The following is a 16,398-nucleotide window of genomic DNA, read 5'->3' as shown; positions in this document are numbered from 1 at the left end:
GCGCCATCTCGTCTATAAACGTTGAGCCAATGCATGCAAAGTTTAACGCGATTATGCACGCATTTGACCGCAGCGCCCTCTCCTGTATAGACGTTGAGCGGCTACATGCAACGTTTCATCCATGACATCCCCAGCTCTTGAGTTACTACCACATCTCAAAGCCCCCGACTCGTCCCGCAGTCGTGGCCGAGTGGTTAAGGCGATGGACTAGAAATTCATTGGGGTCCCCCCGCACAGGTTCGAATCCCGTTGACTGCGCAAACATGTTTTCTTTTTTTCTTTTTTTTAAAGAAGACAGATGGGATGGCAATCAATGTGCAGTATAGGCTGTGGTGCAGTATAGGCTGTGGGTGCAGTATAATGGTGCAGTATAGGCTGTGGGAAGACAGGCTCGTTGACCTGAGGCTGTAGGCTTCCAGAAAACCAAGCAGCAGATCCACGTCCACTACTGCGTGGTGCACGACAAAAAAAAAAAAAAAACCAGGATAGTGGTTGTACCGCATTGACTAAATTTCTCGCTTACAGCTCAGACACGCCCACTAAGGCACTAATTCCCGGCTGTATAAACATACACACAACAATTTGCTTGTGAACAGAGTCGCCGAGTAAGCCGCAATGCCATCGGAAGCTTTTTTTTTTTTTTTTTTTTTTTTTTTATAATGGGGGAAAAAGAAAAAACCACCTGCGACATACCGGGATCGTTATAGAGGCACCTCTCACCTCTAAATATGACTCCTTCAGCAGTACTTGCTGCTACGATTGTTTCTATACTTCGTCTCACCCTACGATGGACTAAAGGCAGAAGCTACGAACCGCCAGATCCAATCACGAGCCACTTTGACATTGTGTAGTATTTCGTTTCGAAGCACGTATCGGTGCCCACGTCTCGGATGACTGATGGGAATGGGCCGACAGTGGATCGGATCGAGCAATGAGTGACTCAGCAATTTTACATTGCAAAGAAAGCTACGGCTTACTGGCTCATTGCAGTGTCGAAGCTATAAAAATGACTCAGCGTCTGTGGATTCGGACCATTATTTGTCCAAACCTAACCAATGCTAAGCGTGTCATAGTTTAGCGTGGAACGTGATTGGACCCGGCGGCCCGTGGCTTTGGCCTTTAGTCCATCGTAGGATGAGACGAAGTATAGATGGCTTCTCCGGCATTCTGAAGCAGTAAATGTGTCGTCGACACTTTCAGTGGAAGAGCGGGGACGCCATCTTGAACGCAGGGACACGGTATCACGGTCGCGATCACGATAAGGCGACCACGGTACAGCGTTTCAGGAACGTGACGCCGGTGTACGAGTCGCGCATGTACAGTTGGCCCCACGGTAACGGTAGTACGGTAACGGTTTGCAAAAGTCCCTAATAAAATAGGCGCTGGAATTTCGCTGCAAAATCCCGGCAAGTTAGGCTTCACTACCGAAATGGTTGTTAAATATATTCTAAACAAAAATTAGAACAATCGCAAGAAAGTGAACTCAAAATTAACTGTTGGGCTAGTTGGCTACACATTGTATAAAAATTCAAAAGCGCAAACACCAAGGAAAAGAAGAGGGGACAGGACAGAGCGCTCTGTCCTGTCCCCTCTTCTTTTCCTTGGTGTTTGCGCTTTTGAATTTTTATACAAAGTGAACTCGCAGACTTTCGTTTCGAGTGTGGTACCAAAATTTGCTTACAAAAGACAAAATAAAAATACTATATATATTGCAGCTCATTTTATTGAACTATACAGTGTGGCCAGTGTATCTCACGCTGGACGACCGCTCCCTCCGCAAGCTTCGCATGCCACCGGGTCTTTGTCCTTCGTCAGAAGGGTCGTCGTCCCCAGTCCCGCGGCGCCGCTGCAAGTGGCGATGAGCAACTTGGAAGCCAGTGGGATGCCCGCAGCACCCCAGCTTTGCATGGTAGCATACAGGCCTCCCTTCACGACCAGGCCCGGCATCACCGAATTGGTCCAGGCAGCGTACGATCCCGCAACTACGCCGCTAGCTCCGAAACCAAGACTGCTGATCAGGAGGGCAGGGACGGTGAGCCCAGCGGCAGTGGCAGCTGCACGATGCAGGGGCAGTGATACACAAGAACTGGTGCTGACGTGACATGACATGTAGGATGGCTAAGTTCAAAATGAGTTTCCGATTCTTTTACGGCGACAGCCGTTATTAGGGAGCTTTAGTATATCGTTACGATGCCTCCAACAGCGAGTTTTAGTAGACCGTGTTTCCCCCTCCGCTAAGCCCCTCCGCTACCCGGAACTCTACAGCCAAGGCCATCGGCGCGCAGGCGCAGTGGCGGTTTCTTCATAGCGGAGGGGGAAACACGGTCTACTAAAACTCCCTAATAACAGGGAGTTTCCGTAGATCGTTTTCCCTACTCCGCTATGCTCTCCGCAACGAAGACTAGTGTGCATGCGCGCCGCTGGCCTTGACAGTAGAGTTCCGGATCTTGTACCGGATCTTGTTGCAGGTTGCGTTGCAGAACGAAGGAAACGACCTACGAAAACTCTCCGACGATTCCATGCATGCGCAAAGGCGCAAGCGGAGTAGCGGTACCGTTATCAGAACGATCTATACTAAAACTTCACATTAGGGAGTTTTCCTAGACCGCGTCTCCACCTCTCCCAAGCCCTCCTCAACGAAGAAGCCGCTACTGCGCTTGCGTGCCGATGGCCTTGATTGTAAAGTTCCGGATATTAGGGAGTTTTCGTAGAAGGCGTTGCCCCCTCCACTAAGCGTTCCGCAACGAAGAAGTTGCTACTGCGCCTGCGCGCCGATAGCCTTGAATGCGGAGTTCCCGCTATCGTAGCGGGTTGCGGATGGCCTTGCGGGATGGCGAAGACGATCTACGAAAACCCCCTATTGGCAAGGTTTCGCAGCGGATTCCTTGTGTTTTTCGTACACCTACGTCGTGGCGCGTTAAAATTTAGCTGGAAAAATTTTCTGCTAAATTTAGCTGGGAATCAGCGTGTGGCAACACTGTGACCTGTCACATGACCATGTAACGAGGCCATTTTTTTTTCGCTGGTACATCTCTCCGCTAGTCACGTTACGTCACGGTATCACGCGATGTCACGGCGTCACGTGACATCACAGTGCCGCACGTACACCGTCCGCTAAATTTAAGTGTCATCGCTAGTGGTCCCGCGCAGCGCCGCCCTATGCGGAGAGCACGTCGTGTGCTTCTTGCGCAGGAGCTGCGGTGACGTTAGAACGACGCCGATCTCCTATTGGCTGACTGAAAGAAAATAGTGGGTAGACGTCTCAAAACATCTACAGCACTGCAGTCTACCCACTATCCTTTAAATAAAAGCCAATGCTTGTTAATATAGATGAATCCAAAGCTACTGGTCCTGATGGCATCTCCCCTATAGTGTGCGGTAGCGAAAGATCTTTTTGTCATTTTTTCTAAGTCGATACAGGAGGGAAAACTACCTGATGATTGGAAAATAGCCAATTTCGAGCCGGTTTTCAAGGGCGGATCTAAAGGCATTGTTTCGAACTACAAGCCGATCTCGCTTACCCCAGTGTGCTGTAAAATTGTCGAACATGTTTTGTACTCGGCGTTAATGACGCACCTTGTTTTGATAGGCTTTCTGAATGATCAACAGCATGGGTTCCGAAAAGGTTTTTCATGTACGACGCAGTTAATCGAGTTTTATCATGATATTGCCACAGTACTTAATAATAGAGGTCAATTTAATTGTATATTTTTAGATATCAAGAAAGCATTTGATACTGTCTCTCATTCGGTATTACTGCAGAAACTTGAAGTTTTAAATATTGATAATAATGCGATGCACTGGTTAAGAGATTACCTATAGCTTCAAGGCAGCAACAGATCATCGGGTCGTGTTTTTGTAACACCTGGCGTGCCACAAGGGTCTGTGTTGGGACCGCTTCTCTTTCTCATTTATATTGATGATATTTCCCGAGGAATTGAATCAGAAATACGTCTGCCGATGATTGTGAAATTGTACAACGCAGTGTCTGGTGAAACAGATTTCACACAGCTTATGAGAGATGTTAAACGAATGGAATCATGGTGTAGTAACAATAAGATGTCATTGAACGCTATAGCAAGTGTGTTCATGTGTGTATCACTAGAAAACATAATAAATTGACTCATCAGTACTCCATTAACAATGAAAATATTAGAATTGAGCCATCTTATAAATATTTAGGTGTTATATTTTCTGAAGACGGAACATGGACAGCTCAAGTGAACAGTGTCGTTTCCAGGGCAGGCAGGGCTTTAAGTTTCTTACAGCGCAACCTTAAACATGTAAGCAAAGAGCTTAAGGAGGCAGCGTATAAAGCGTATGTTAAACCGATATTAGAGTATGCTTGTCATGTGTGGGATCCGTCTTGCCAGGTTCGTATCAGTGCTATAGAACGTATTCAATCTGTTGCTGCTCGGTTTGTCCTGGAAAGATACGATCGTTCCAGTAGCACAACTGAAATGAAAAAGGAACTGGGATGGGTGCATTTAAATGAACGTCGTAAGAGGCTGCGTCTCAAATTGTTTTACTCGATTTATCACAACCAAACAGGAATTTGTGCTGCAAACTTTCTGCATTCCCCATCTTACCGTTCTGCTCGCAGAGACCATTGTTATAAGGTTCAGCCGTACTTCTCCAGGACAAACATAATGAAACACTTTTTTTTTGCACGAACCATTGCGGAATGGAAATAATTACCGGCGGAAGTGGTGTGCCGCGAGACTGTGGATCTCTTTTTTAATGCATTGTGCCCCCCTGCAAATAATGCCTCTATAGGCGCTGCGGGTTTTTCATGAATACAGAATAAAGAGCTCAGCGTAGTTCTGACGTCATCGCAACTCCTGCGGAAGAAGCGGACGACTTGCTCCCCGCATAGCTTGCGTCAGCCAGTCCGTCTTGCAGCGGCGGCGCTAGCACGCGGCGTCTCCAAGACAGACGCGTTTGCCGCTTTAGTAGGTCCAGAATTTAATTTGAAAAAAAGGGAACTTGCACCGTGTAGCACCCTCCATTTACAACTTCCCGCTCTTCCTTTTTTTGTGGCTTCGATGGGAGAGGCCAACTGATGTGAATTTGCATTCATACCATTCAGCTCGCTTGAGGGGAGAGAATGGTTACCGGACGCAAGCAGACCATAATCCTGATCGCTCTCGGGTCGACGCCGGGGACTTATGCCCGTCTGCTTGGCACTCGAGTTTCCTCCAACGTATCAATGTTATATTCTGTTTTAAGTCATCCGCTAGCAGTATTTGGGATGTGTCACGCTTATTCAGGAGCCGTATTAAGTTAGTTCCCGGACTATTCTCCCTCCGCACGCGCCGAGTCACCAGCCCGTTCATACGCTTCGCGGATGTTGAGTGCCTAGCGCAAATTACTCTTACGTAAATTTCGCAATGTTCAGTTTTAGTTGGCGCTTCTTGGTAATTTAGCAATGTGCAACGAGAACAACTTCTAGTTCGCAGCTGAGGGGCTTTCCGTAGAGTGTTCTGATAAGCGAGCGCATACGAGGATGCCATCGTTGCCCGTGTTTTCGAAGAAAATTATCTGTTAAATTATCGAGCGATCTAAAATCCTTCGACTAAGAGTTTCCCAGAGTCTCCTTTCTTCCTAATTTCCTATGCGTCAGCCTGTCCAGCGAGATGGCTCGATTGAAGCGAATACGCTACTCCTGATATGGGATGGCCACGCCGTGCACGCTTGCAGCGTGCCTCCACCAAACTCTCTCAGCAATGAAACAGCGATCTTGTTTTTCAAACATCTATAGAGGCCGGATGGTTACAAAGAAATAAAATAAGTGAAGCTTGTGCGAGTGGGCTGGCATTAAAAACGGCGCCGGCACTAATCTTTGTCGTAACGTTAGAGCCGTCTATTTCATAACTGAATTGGTTACGAAATAACATCGTGCCAGGCGGCTCTTCGCCAATGGTAAGTTTGCTCGTTTTAATAGATTTAAATTAATTGATTGGCCGTTCCTAACGGCGCTGAGATACCAGCATTCATCGTCATATCATTAGATGAAAATTAATGGAAGATATAAAGACAACAAAGTCAGCTTTTTCATACAAAAAAAGTAACATTTATTAAAGGCATCAAATAATAAATTCATTCACTTCGCGGTTTGGACAAGAAGGCAGGCGAAAATGCTTTACAGATGGGACGTCCCTGTCTTGTGCTGTAATTATTCAGATGACACATTACATGCGAGTTTTCTGTATCAACTAGTTCGCTAGTTTTCTAGTCCATTTGATAAAAAGTTTCCAGATAAAAAAAGCATTCTAACCTTACAAAGACGGGAACCTTCCGTGGGCGTCCACAATTGTCGCGCTTGATTTTATTCAACTATATTTTTCGACATTTCTTTTCTTCTTTCTCTTAAAAAATTGTATTAAAAAAAATCTTTGACGGTTTTGATTAGGACATCCAACCGCACAACAATTGACCATTTTCTGACCAGAAAACCTAAAGATAAGGGTCTGTACGCAGGATACCATGCGGCCCTGCATGTGTGCGCGTTGGCCTGGGATCGGTAATGGTGGACAGGCCCGCGCCGACCCCACGCGTTTTCCGTTGCTAGGCGGTTGCTAGGCCTGACGTCAGTTCTATGGGAAGAGTCTGAGAGGAGCGAAGGTATGGCGGAAGGCCACCGAGGACATTAGATGTCAAGACTCTTCTTCATATGGCTCCGCTCGGGGCCAAACTTCAACGCCATCTATATGTGCAAATTAGTGGTATACACTTACTTGCCTTGTAGTGCACCTAACGGTTTTGGTCGAGAATGGGTTATGAGAGAGATCACAAAAGAACTTTCCTCACTTTCACTAGATGCTGCCCAAGATGAATCCCTCAGAGTCATAGCTAGGCTACAAAACCTGCCTTTGCAGAAAATATTGTAGAAAGACGAGTGGCGTTCACTCTCTCGACTTGCAGACATTATAAGTGGCCATATGACCCAGTGCTTATCACAGCCATGTGCTAGTGTTTTTTTAATGCACAGTGCATGTGCTATGCTCTGGACACGGTTAGAGTTTGGCTATTACCATCACTGCGGCGATTGGACACGAACCGCAACCCAAATGCTCGCCAAAGTATTGATTGAGTCCAAGTCGAGTGCTCACGCAGTACTCCTGCTCGATCCCTGGGACAAATTCGGCTATTGTCACTTAGGGTTATTCCCGTATCAGTGTCATTTGATGCCCACCACTGTGTCACCATTTGCGAAGGAAACTGAAATTGTCCATTTCCATCTTTGAAATTGCACTATGACAAAACAACTACTGGCTCAATGGCGTTGCGTGAGAGTATACAATTGCGTTACACTTGTATATGATGCTCGTGTCAAGTGTATAATATAGTATAGCCAATATCGTTTTATAAGCCATTAATGCACCTCAAAAAGTGACTCGACTAAATTAATCAAATAATTTGTCACCTCAACGTTCCAGCCAAGAGTGTCGGGAATAAACAGGGCATCGCCATAAACATGCTTTATGTTGATATAAAGTCTGCGTTGCTAATACAATGCCCTTACAAAGTTTCAGTTTTGGTGATGCAAAACAGGCGTTGTGTGCAGCCACTAGAGAAGACTTCTGAGAATGACGGCAGGGCCAGACTCAATTTTGACAAGATTTACCTAATTTACAGATTGGGAACAGAGATTACAGTCCCTCCCACCCAACAACAATTGCGTACCTGCACAGCCTCCGACTTTAAGAAGCGTTTTCTGGTCCATCTTTTCCTGCAAGACAACAAGTGTACAATGAATTTAGCGTAGCATGTGTCTCTCGCCCCAAGCCGACTCTAGCCGGCTTCTCGGTTGAACATAGCACTCACTGGAGTCACTGATAGCGTGAGAAGGGCAGAGAGTTCTTTCAGTTGTTCTATTTACAGCGCGAGCTTCCTAGCTTCGATAACGGCTCCGCGTCTCGTGAGCTTCGATCGTGCACGCGCAGCCAAAGAACAATGGGAGGCAACGAGCGCGTGCACGGCCGAACATCAAAAAGAGACGCCCCACCGTTCTTATCCTGCCGGTGTCTACAGTAATACAAAGTGTGGAGGGTACCACCAAGAAAGTACGGAGGGGGAATCCGCTCAGATATAACAATATATTATAAGGGGACGAGCAAGAGAATGGTACACGGTTTTCGGACCGCAAGAATAAACTATGCATCGCAGAAAGCTGACACTTTACGAGAGGGTGACGTACGCTAGCGGTGATGACAAAATGCGAAAGCTTGAGAACATGACATTAGCTGGATCAAAAGATACATTAGAAAAACAAAATTTATTTATGAGCCAATGTCCACCTAAGCCTAATATTTATCGAGTCAAATAATTACATTGTGGGTGCCTGTAGCATTAATTGCACTGGAAAATGAAAACTTGTTAACGAGAAAGACAATGATTGTTTTCTTTCTTTCGGGCAGGATTTTTTTTTAATGAAAATACATGCTATAAGCACTTAAGAATGTCATTTTTTTTCGTTTGATGTATATTAGGCTTAGTTAGAGCTTGGCTCAAAGGAATCTTGTCTTGCTCTCGCATCTTTCAATCCAGGTAACGGTATAAGTTCCTAAACCTCTGTATTTGGTCACCACCGCTAACGTCACATTTTCACGGAGTTCCAGTTTCTCGCGATGCGTAGTTTACTTTTGCGGGCCGAAAAAAAAAACTGTTTGATTTGCTCAATCGACCAGTGTATACACTCTGAACAAAAACAGCGCAAAGGACAAGGACAAGAGAAAGAGCATTCACGACAGGACAAGCGCCTGTCCCGTCATGAATGTTCTTTTTGTCCTTGTTCCTTGCGCTGTTTTTGTTCACCATGTATGACGACTACCAACCAGCTCAGCTTTCAACTTTATTACGATCCATGTATACATACTGTGCAATCATTACTCGGTGGAATGCTTGCACACATTTCATGGCGTCCTGAGCACACCATCAGGACGCCATGAAAGTTGGCAGTCTCATGTGGCTGGTCAAACTGCACTTTTACAGATAAGACATAACATGCCGTGCCATAGACAACCTTTTGCCACAAAAGCAGTCCACTATATTAATTTCGAAGTATTAAAATATTTATTTATTTATCGACACGTACAGCGATTTTTCTTTTTCCTTAATCGCGGACATTCCGAGGTCCTACACCAGTTATGACAGCTGCTTCCAATGCATAAACAAATATCCAATCTAAACAAGACACAACTTTTAAAGAGAATTTGTGCTACATTGTGAAGGTTATCGTATAAACCATTCCCATATTTCAGACATGGGTAAATTACTAATTTAATTACAATAAAAATTATTCTGCTCCAAAAGTAGCTTAACTACAATTACATTATTACTATGTGAAAATAATGGATTACAATAACAAATTACTTTTTAAAAAGTAATGCAATGCCTTTAACAATTACTTATTTCTGATAGCGACCCAACTTAAGCCATACAACTTTAAACAAGCATCGCTGTAAAAATGTCACGTATTGTACTTTCCTTTTATGAATTTTGTGAAATGAATGATAGAACTTGAAAGTTCGGAGTGATGAAGTCCCGCATTCTTATATTTTCAATAAATAATAATATTTGGCTCATGTACTAAAAGACGCCGTATCACTAACGTAAAATTGGGTTGACACGCTTTTGTTAGTCAGGCAAATAAGAATGCGAGAATTAGTTATATCTTATTATTTTAAGTGTTAGCATAGAACTACAATCCACACGCGCTAATACGACCGCATTCACCTACAAACGTTTCATGTTGTTGTAAATTATTTACATTGTGTTGAAATCATAATGGCTCTGAAATATATAAGAACTGAATCGGGGCAATCGATGGTGACAACTTATTCATAGCTGCGAGGTGGGTATCCAAAGTGTTTATGCAAATAACATTCGAAGTAAAAACAACAGGAAACAACAAACTTGAAAATAATACAAAGAAACAAATTCGCGACCGTACTGGAAGAGCGACGTAAAAACTGGCAAAGAAAGAAAAATAAGCTTAGGCAATAAAAATCCCCAACCTTGGCTGAAAGCTGAAGCTCTTATTCTTTTACAGCGGAGCTGTTAAGGGCTAGGTTCCCCAGGATCGCGTCCGGTGTGTCGACACAAACCTACCTGGACAGCTACCGCCATCTATAAGCGACGGCGGCAAGCACACAACCAGTATGGTTTCCGCCGTCGCTCGTAGATGGCGCTGAACTTTCCAGCTATATATGTATATGTTACACGAGAACTTTGGAAAGCGGCCATAGTACCGGGACTGACTTTTGCCAATGCTGTTATCTGCGTACCCGGGGATGTGCGGGAGATATTGGAGCGCCGTCAGCGAGACGTCGGGAGGCAGGCCGTAGGATGCCATGGTATGGTGGCCAACGAGGCTGTCCAAGGAGACCTCGGGTGGTCATCCTTCGAAGCCAGAGAAGCGACGAGCAAGATCGGCTACAACGGGCGGCTGCGATTCATGGACCGAAATCGGTGGGCAAAGCGACTCTTCGTATACATCCACCTTACAAGTATACAGACAAGATGGAGGAAGCGGCTATACCAACTGGAAAAAAACTTTGGTTTCTTCACAGTGCCCGTGAGTGCCAATACAGACACAAAGTGGGAAACGGAGGTGCGGAAAAGAGTGCGTGAGGAGGAGGCCCTTCAGTGGGCAAAGGCGGCCAAGAGCAAGTCAACGCTACGGGTGTACAACCTCAGCAAAAGTACAATATCAGCGGAGGCTCAGTTATATGATAACAGCCTGGGCAGCCGCTTGCTTTTTGAGGCACGTGCAGGAGGGCTGAGAACACTAGTGTACCAACAGAAATATAATCGGATGGTGGAAACAACAACATGCCGGGCTTGTGGAGAAGCGGATGAAACCATCGAACACATCGTCCTCTCATGCACAAGCCTGCAACCAAGCCATCCGGTGCAGTGGTATTACGCTCCCGAAAACGGACAGACACCTGGCCAGCCCCTTCCACAAGCCCAATTGCTGGCGGAAGCACTCGGCTTCCAATCACCGGCGACGGGGTCAGCGCTGAACGCGTTTCTAGATAGAGATGCTGTTGCTATCCCTCGAAGTGAGGTTGAAACGCGCGCCGCAGCGTCCACGAAGCCGATTGGACGGAGCTGGAAAGTAATCGGAAGAACGAAAAGCAGACTGGACTGGTGGCGAAGGACAAAAGCAAATTGAACGCGAAGAAATAGTTTTTTTTTCTTGTTTAATATATATATATATATATATATTTTTTCGGCTAGGTACGAACGTTGTTCGGAACCGCCCGATACAAAGGGAACAGCTGCAAGATCATCATCATCATCATCATCATCATATAGAGTGCCTTCATACACACGCGCGCTTTTGCTTGAGTGGTGACATCTCGGCCATTTTTCCGCCCAATCGTTCTTTCTGTGCATTTTGAAGTGCGCGCAATCCGGTGTCACTCAGCACGAGCGCGTAGCTTTGGCTAATGCATAGACGCCATTTTACCGCCCAAGTCACGCACCAAGTGCGCGAGAGCGTCACGCGCTGGCACATTCAGGGCAACAATGGATGTCTTCACCCTGAGACAGACAGACATGTAGGCACCCTACAGCTATAATTAGGGAGGCTCAAGTGAGGGTGGGTGCAACTGCTAGATCGGGGATCACGGGACATGGACGCCATTTAATTGCTAAATTTTGCTGGGACTCTATGGGGCAAAGGGTCGTTTTATTTCCTAATTCAGGTCATAAGAGCCCATTAAGGTGCTTGAATAATTTACACAAGGTATAAATGATTACTTTTCCATAGCCACCAGTTTTGTTGCGATAGGTTAAGTATTTTTTTAACGCGAAAAATGGTAAATTCCGCCATCTTGGACATTGCTGCTTGTCTGGCAACCCTGCTTTTTCCTCTCGACGTGGAGCGAGGAGGAAGCGAGAGAGCCTGCGCCAAGGCGTTCGTTGCTTGCAATGGGAGCCGAGAGGAGGAAAGGCGCATGGAGCAACAGAGTTGCAACAGAGCGGGCGTCTGCTCTCGTGCAGGCAACATTGGAGCATATCCTTTCCCGAATCCTCTCCCTCAGGCGCCGCCATTAAATTGCAAACGCTCTCCAGCTTTTGAGTTGCACCCACCCTCACTAGAGCCTCCCTAGCTATAATAAAGGAATTCATCGTAGGAAACAACGCGAAAAACAGACGACGACGAAGAAGAAGCACACAGTGTATCGACGAGTACAGCTCCGCTGGTCTTCCTTCTTCACGAGAGTGGAGAGGCTGAACGTTTTTTGTTTTGTTTTTTGTCAGTATTTTTGCGTGTTTACCGTTTCAGAGTTTATATGTTTACGTTATTGTTTTCTGCTTGCACCGCAGATGGCGCCACACTGTTCCGTTGAAGGTGGGCGCCAATGAGGACTGTCTCTCGACCCGCAGTGTAAGCAGCAAAACAGCGAACAATGCGACCCTATTTCTGTTGTGTGTGTCTGTGTGTGCGAGCGTGTCACCGAGAGCTAGGCCGCTTGTGCGAGCACTGAGGCTTTCAGACTAATTCAACTATACTCCGTCTCATTAAAACCGTGCAGTACAGACAAAGCTGCAGGGCAGAGACGCATATATACGGTCGGCGCTGCAAAGTCTCGCAAAGGTAATGGTAATTCTGCCTGAAATTTTGCAACTACTGCTGCTAGAAAGTGATTAAATTAAAATTACAATTCCTTTTAACGAAAAGCAGCTAACTACAATTTCAAACTACAAAAAGTGATGAAATTACAGTAAATCAATTACTGTAATTGAATTATTACCTAGGTATGCAATATTTACAAGTCCTGACTCCTCAGGCCAGTCCGCAGATGCTCGTCGCTTCGGAAAGCGAGAAAGTCACGCGCCATACGCACGAACATTGAAAATTGGACCCGCCAGGAGCTCTTTTTTGGAAAGGTGTATGAATCTTCCACCGTGCTGCGGCCCGCACTGCTGCGAGAGTAGGTGGCTTTGTCTGGCGTCGCACTCGCTCGCGTGGCTAGTTTTGTGAGAGTTGGAGCGTTGCCGAAGGTATACGCTGGCCTTGACAACGTGGCACAAAAGAGTTGACGCCCAATATTCGCGAATCCAGCCAAGAGGAATCGAAGAGGTACAATAGGTTAAACCCAGGAATTCTTCCGAGTGCATTCTCTAATATACACACACCTGAACAGCTCGTTCTCGGAGAAATGATAATGATCGGTCACGTCATGGTACTGTCAGCGTGCACGACTTCGCCGGCTCCTCAATCTCCCGGTTATATATGTTAGAGCCCTCGTGTATAACTAAGTAAAGTAATAACGCGTTGATGTCATCAAAGGTCAAAGCTCATGACTTCTGTACGCTTGGCCCTATCGAGGCCGATGACGTTGAGGCCAAGTCCAGCATTGCCTACAAGACAATTCCGTAGTGCAGACATGTTTGCGTCACCAACAAAGGCCAACGCTGGATGCAGATTGGAAACGAGTGCTGCGTCAGCGCACGGCTTCAAAAGTTTGAGCTGAACGAGCGAGCGCTGCGGCTTTCTATGACTGATATTGAAGAGCTCGCCAGAATCGAACATATAGAACTAAAAATACTGCCATCCTTTTGAAATACAAGCGTGCGATTGTCATTGGCAGATAGAGTTGATCATGTTTAACCTATGTCTGAAGGTAAGAGGGATATTTTAAGTTTCGATTCAGCATCCCTTTATTGCTGATCAAAATCCCTTCGATAAGTGCTGGTATTTCCCCTTCGGTATGCACATGCTGAAGAGTGAAATACCAGTCAGGATTATGCAGAAGATGCTACTTATGAACAAAACGTATGTGCGCAAACAAGCAGATGATTACATAATACCACCAAAAAAAAAGGTTTTGAAATTTTGTGTTCGTGCTGTTTTCTATTTTACCCTAGTCTCAGGTTTTTTTTCGTAATTATGCTACTTATACTGAAATTGTACTCACCCAGACCTTTGAGGTAGAGGCCAGTTCCAGCGCTTGGCGGCCTTGGTGCTCCAGTCCACCTTTTCAGGATAGTGAGGATGGAGAGCCCTTCATTAGTAATCCCCCTTGTGAAATCAGTCATTGCGATAAAATGTACGAAATTTTATTTTTTTGCGAAGTTAAAAATTTTTTTGAAAATTTGTTCGATAGGTTGAGAGGCTCCACATGCTCCACTAAAACCCTGTCGATATCCTTCAAGGCCCGATGAGAATTACAGAAACACACTGGCTTGGAAGGGAGAAAAAGGAAATCAGGTTCTTGTTGTTTTTAGGCTAGTTGGCGTAAGTTACCGCCTGGTATAAAGGGTACAGCCAATATTCTCCATCTATCCATCCATGTTGTAATAGAGAAGGGGGGGGGGGGGCAGTGCAGAATGTTCTTTACGGGTTGCAAAACGTTTACTGGTGTGAAACAATTGCTGAAAAAGCTCACGTCACAAAAAAAAATATTAAAACAACGTGCAACAGTAGTTTTTAGACTGCCTGCCTGACCTACAACTCATTCAAGTGAAAACCGAGGAAAAATTTGAGCGGTGGTTTTGGTTTCGGCATCATCTTTATTTGCCCTTTTCTCGATAGCTATTAATAAATAGGATACCGGGAAGATAAGCACTGGGTGTTTTGAACATATGTTTAGTTTGGGTAGCTGAAAACTCCAGCTGAGCAAGGTAACCCGCCGTTCCGTGAAAGAAAATTATATACCGCGCGAGTCAAATGGATTGTTGACTTTTGAAGGCACTGGATAAATCTGCTTCTCATTGCTTCGAGCTAACATTTCGTACAGACATGACTGAAGGTGGTGCATTTTCTGTACCAAATTTTCAAAAAATGAGCTTGCCTGAGTAAAGAGTTAAAAACCAAATTAAGAGCCTAAATTCACTACATATGGCGGCCGTTTGCAAATGAAAGACGTCCCGATGACTAAAGAGCCGAGAGATGGCGACATCTGTTGACATATAGCCAAAATATCCCGACAAAAATAAAGCTTTTCTTGTTGGTTTTACGTTCATTCAGTGTGTGTTATAGCAAAAATAACAAAATAGTATGCACTAAACCGATGAAGTTCGCGCCATATTTGACTCAAACATATTGTCTGCCGTCGGAGATCAGTTTCTGCGCCTACCACCATATCTCGGCTGTTGCGTCACACGGCCGTCTTCCCCAAAATTCGCAATGTTTGCGTAGAAGTTGGGAAACACTGTCCATAAGTCGAACCTCGTTGTACAGTTTGCTCAAAGTTCGAAGGTTCACCGCATCTGTCGAACCTCCGGGTTCGACAAAGGCTCGCGACAATCCAATTTTTAAGTAAGCACGCTAAGACTGGGCTGGCAAATAATGTTTATTCGCGGAACGAAAACTTAAAACCAATCAGTCCTTGGAATTACCTGCCACGGCTTTGCCAACGTCCAGCATCACCGTTGGTGTGCTCGATACCGCTGCATAGCCAGTTGCGCTGAAAGCACCAGTGGAATTTCTCTTAGTTATATTGTCTTCGACTATAGGCCAGTATACATGCAATTCACCTTTTTCCAAATATGTGCTGCCACCTGGACGCGCGACCGGGTTCGGGATTGAGTGGCTAGAAAATAACGAGCTTGCAAGGCTTCTCCTACCCGTTGGGCACCCAAAACGCTGTTCACCCATTTAGACGCTGTCATGGGCTCCCCAAGACTTCGCTTTTGTTCCCATACTGTATTATTTTCTGCCCCGAAGTTGGTACGAAGAAGTCATCTTCACTTTCTGCTTGGCCAGAAAGTAGAGAAAGGGTACCAAATCTATTTACTCTTAAACCAAATCTTCTAATTAAAAAACGAACTTTTTTTTTTTTTTTAAGAATTGGCACAGATACAGTCAGACATACTTTCCTGGCGAGAAGGAGGTCGAAACGGAAACCTTATCGAGCTCCACACAGGATGATCAATGGCTAAGTGTGTTATGTCGCACCACAGCTCGGGCTGCCGAAAACCTAAGATTCTGGGCTCAAACCCCAACCATGCCCGTTTCGATCTGGTTAAGCATTGTACCGGCGTGCGGTCGTGTAATCACTATACAGGGTGAGCATTAAAGACTGCACTGGTCTTTAAAAACATTAGCACTGGTACCGGACTGGCTAAACTTTCCATCTACAGCGGAGACAGCAGACACCCACCGGGGCTGACTAACTTCCCGATGTCTGAACATACACAAAATTAAGCTTCTACTCAAGGGTAGAGGTATCTGCGTTGATCTTGTGGGGACATTGTATTGCTCCGCCTGCGATTCTTGGGTGAGCACGCCACATTTAGCGAGGGGTGTAGTAGCGCACTAACAATGTTCACTGAACTGTTGACATCAGGAATATGTGTTTTTCCTCGATATCTGTCAGAACAGGAAATCCGCTTACGAAATCAGTGCCTTGTTGGAAGTAAACCGAAACTATCTTC

The 16,398-nt window shown here is 45.5% G+C and overlaps 1 protein-coding gene across 1 annotated transcript; it reads right to left on the bottom strand.

Annotated features, from left to right (window-relative positions):
- Positions 1 to 1,705: 1,705 nt before the first annotated feature.
- LOC8036546 lies at positions 1,706 to 15,634 on the bottom strand. Its single transcript, XM_040207653.1, has 4 exons — positions 15,361 to 15,634; positions 13,938 to 13,996; positions 7,687 to 7,732; positions 1,706 to 2,054 (listed from the first exon to the last, which is right to left on the bottom strand). Exons 1-4 carry the CDS (start codon positions 15,617 to 15,619, stop codon positions 1,753 to 1,755), a joined length of 666 nt encoding a protein of 221 aa, XP_040063587.1. The 5' UTR covers positions 15,620 to 15,634; the 3' UTR covers positions 1,706 to 1,752.
- Positions 15,635 to 16,398: the final 764 nt, after the last annotated feature.

This window comes from Ixodes scapularis, unplaced genomic scaffold (genome assembly GCF_016920785.2).
Source record: "Ixodes scapularis isolate PalLabHiFi unplaced genomic scaffold, ASM1692078v2 PGA_scaffold5__190_contigs__length_132052651, whole genome shotgun sequence".
Classification (NCBI taxonomy): domain Eukaryota; kingdom Metazoa; phylum Arthropoda; class Arachnida; order Ixodida; family Ixodidae; genus Ixodes; species Ixodes scapularis.
This window is presented reverse-complemented; position numbering and strand designations above follow the sequence as displayed.

Bases quoted from the DNA above. Each gene is read 5' to 3' on its own strand.
- LOC8036546 (XM_040207653.1), bottom strand. From the start codon at position 15,619: ATGGGTGAACAGCGTTTTGGGTGCCCAACGGGTAGGAGAAGCCTTGCA. The intron at 13,997-15,360 runs GTAATTCCAAGG...TATCCTGAAAAG, and splicing joins CGTTGGCAAAGCCGTGGCAG to GTGGACTGGAGCACCAAGGC. The intron at 7,733-13,937 runs GTGAGTACAATT...GTTGTCTTGCAG, and splicing joins CCTCTACCTCAAAGGTCTGG to GAAAAGATGGACCAGAAAAC.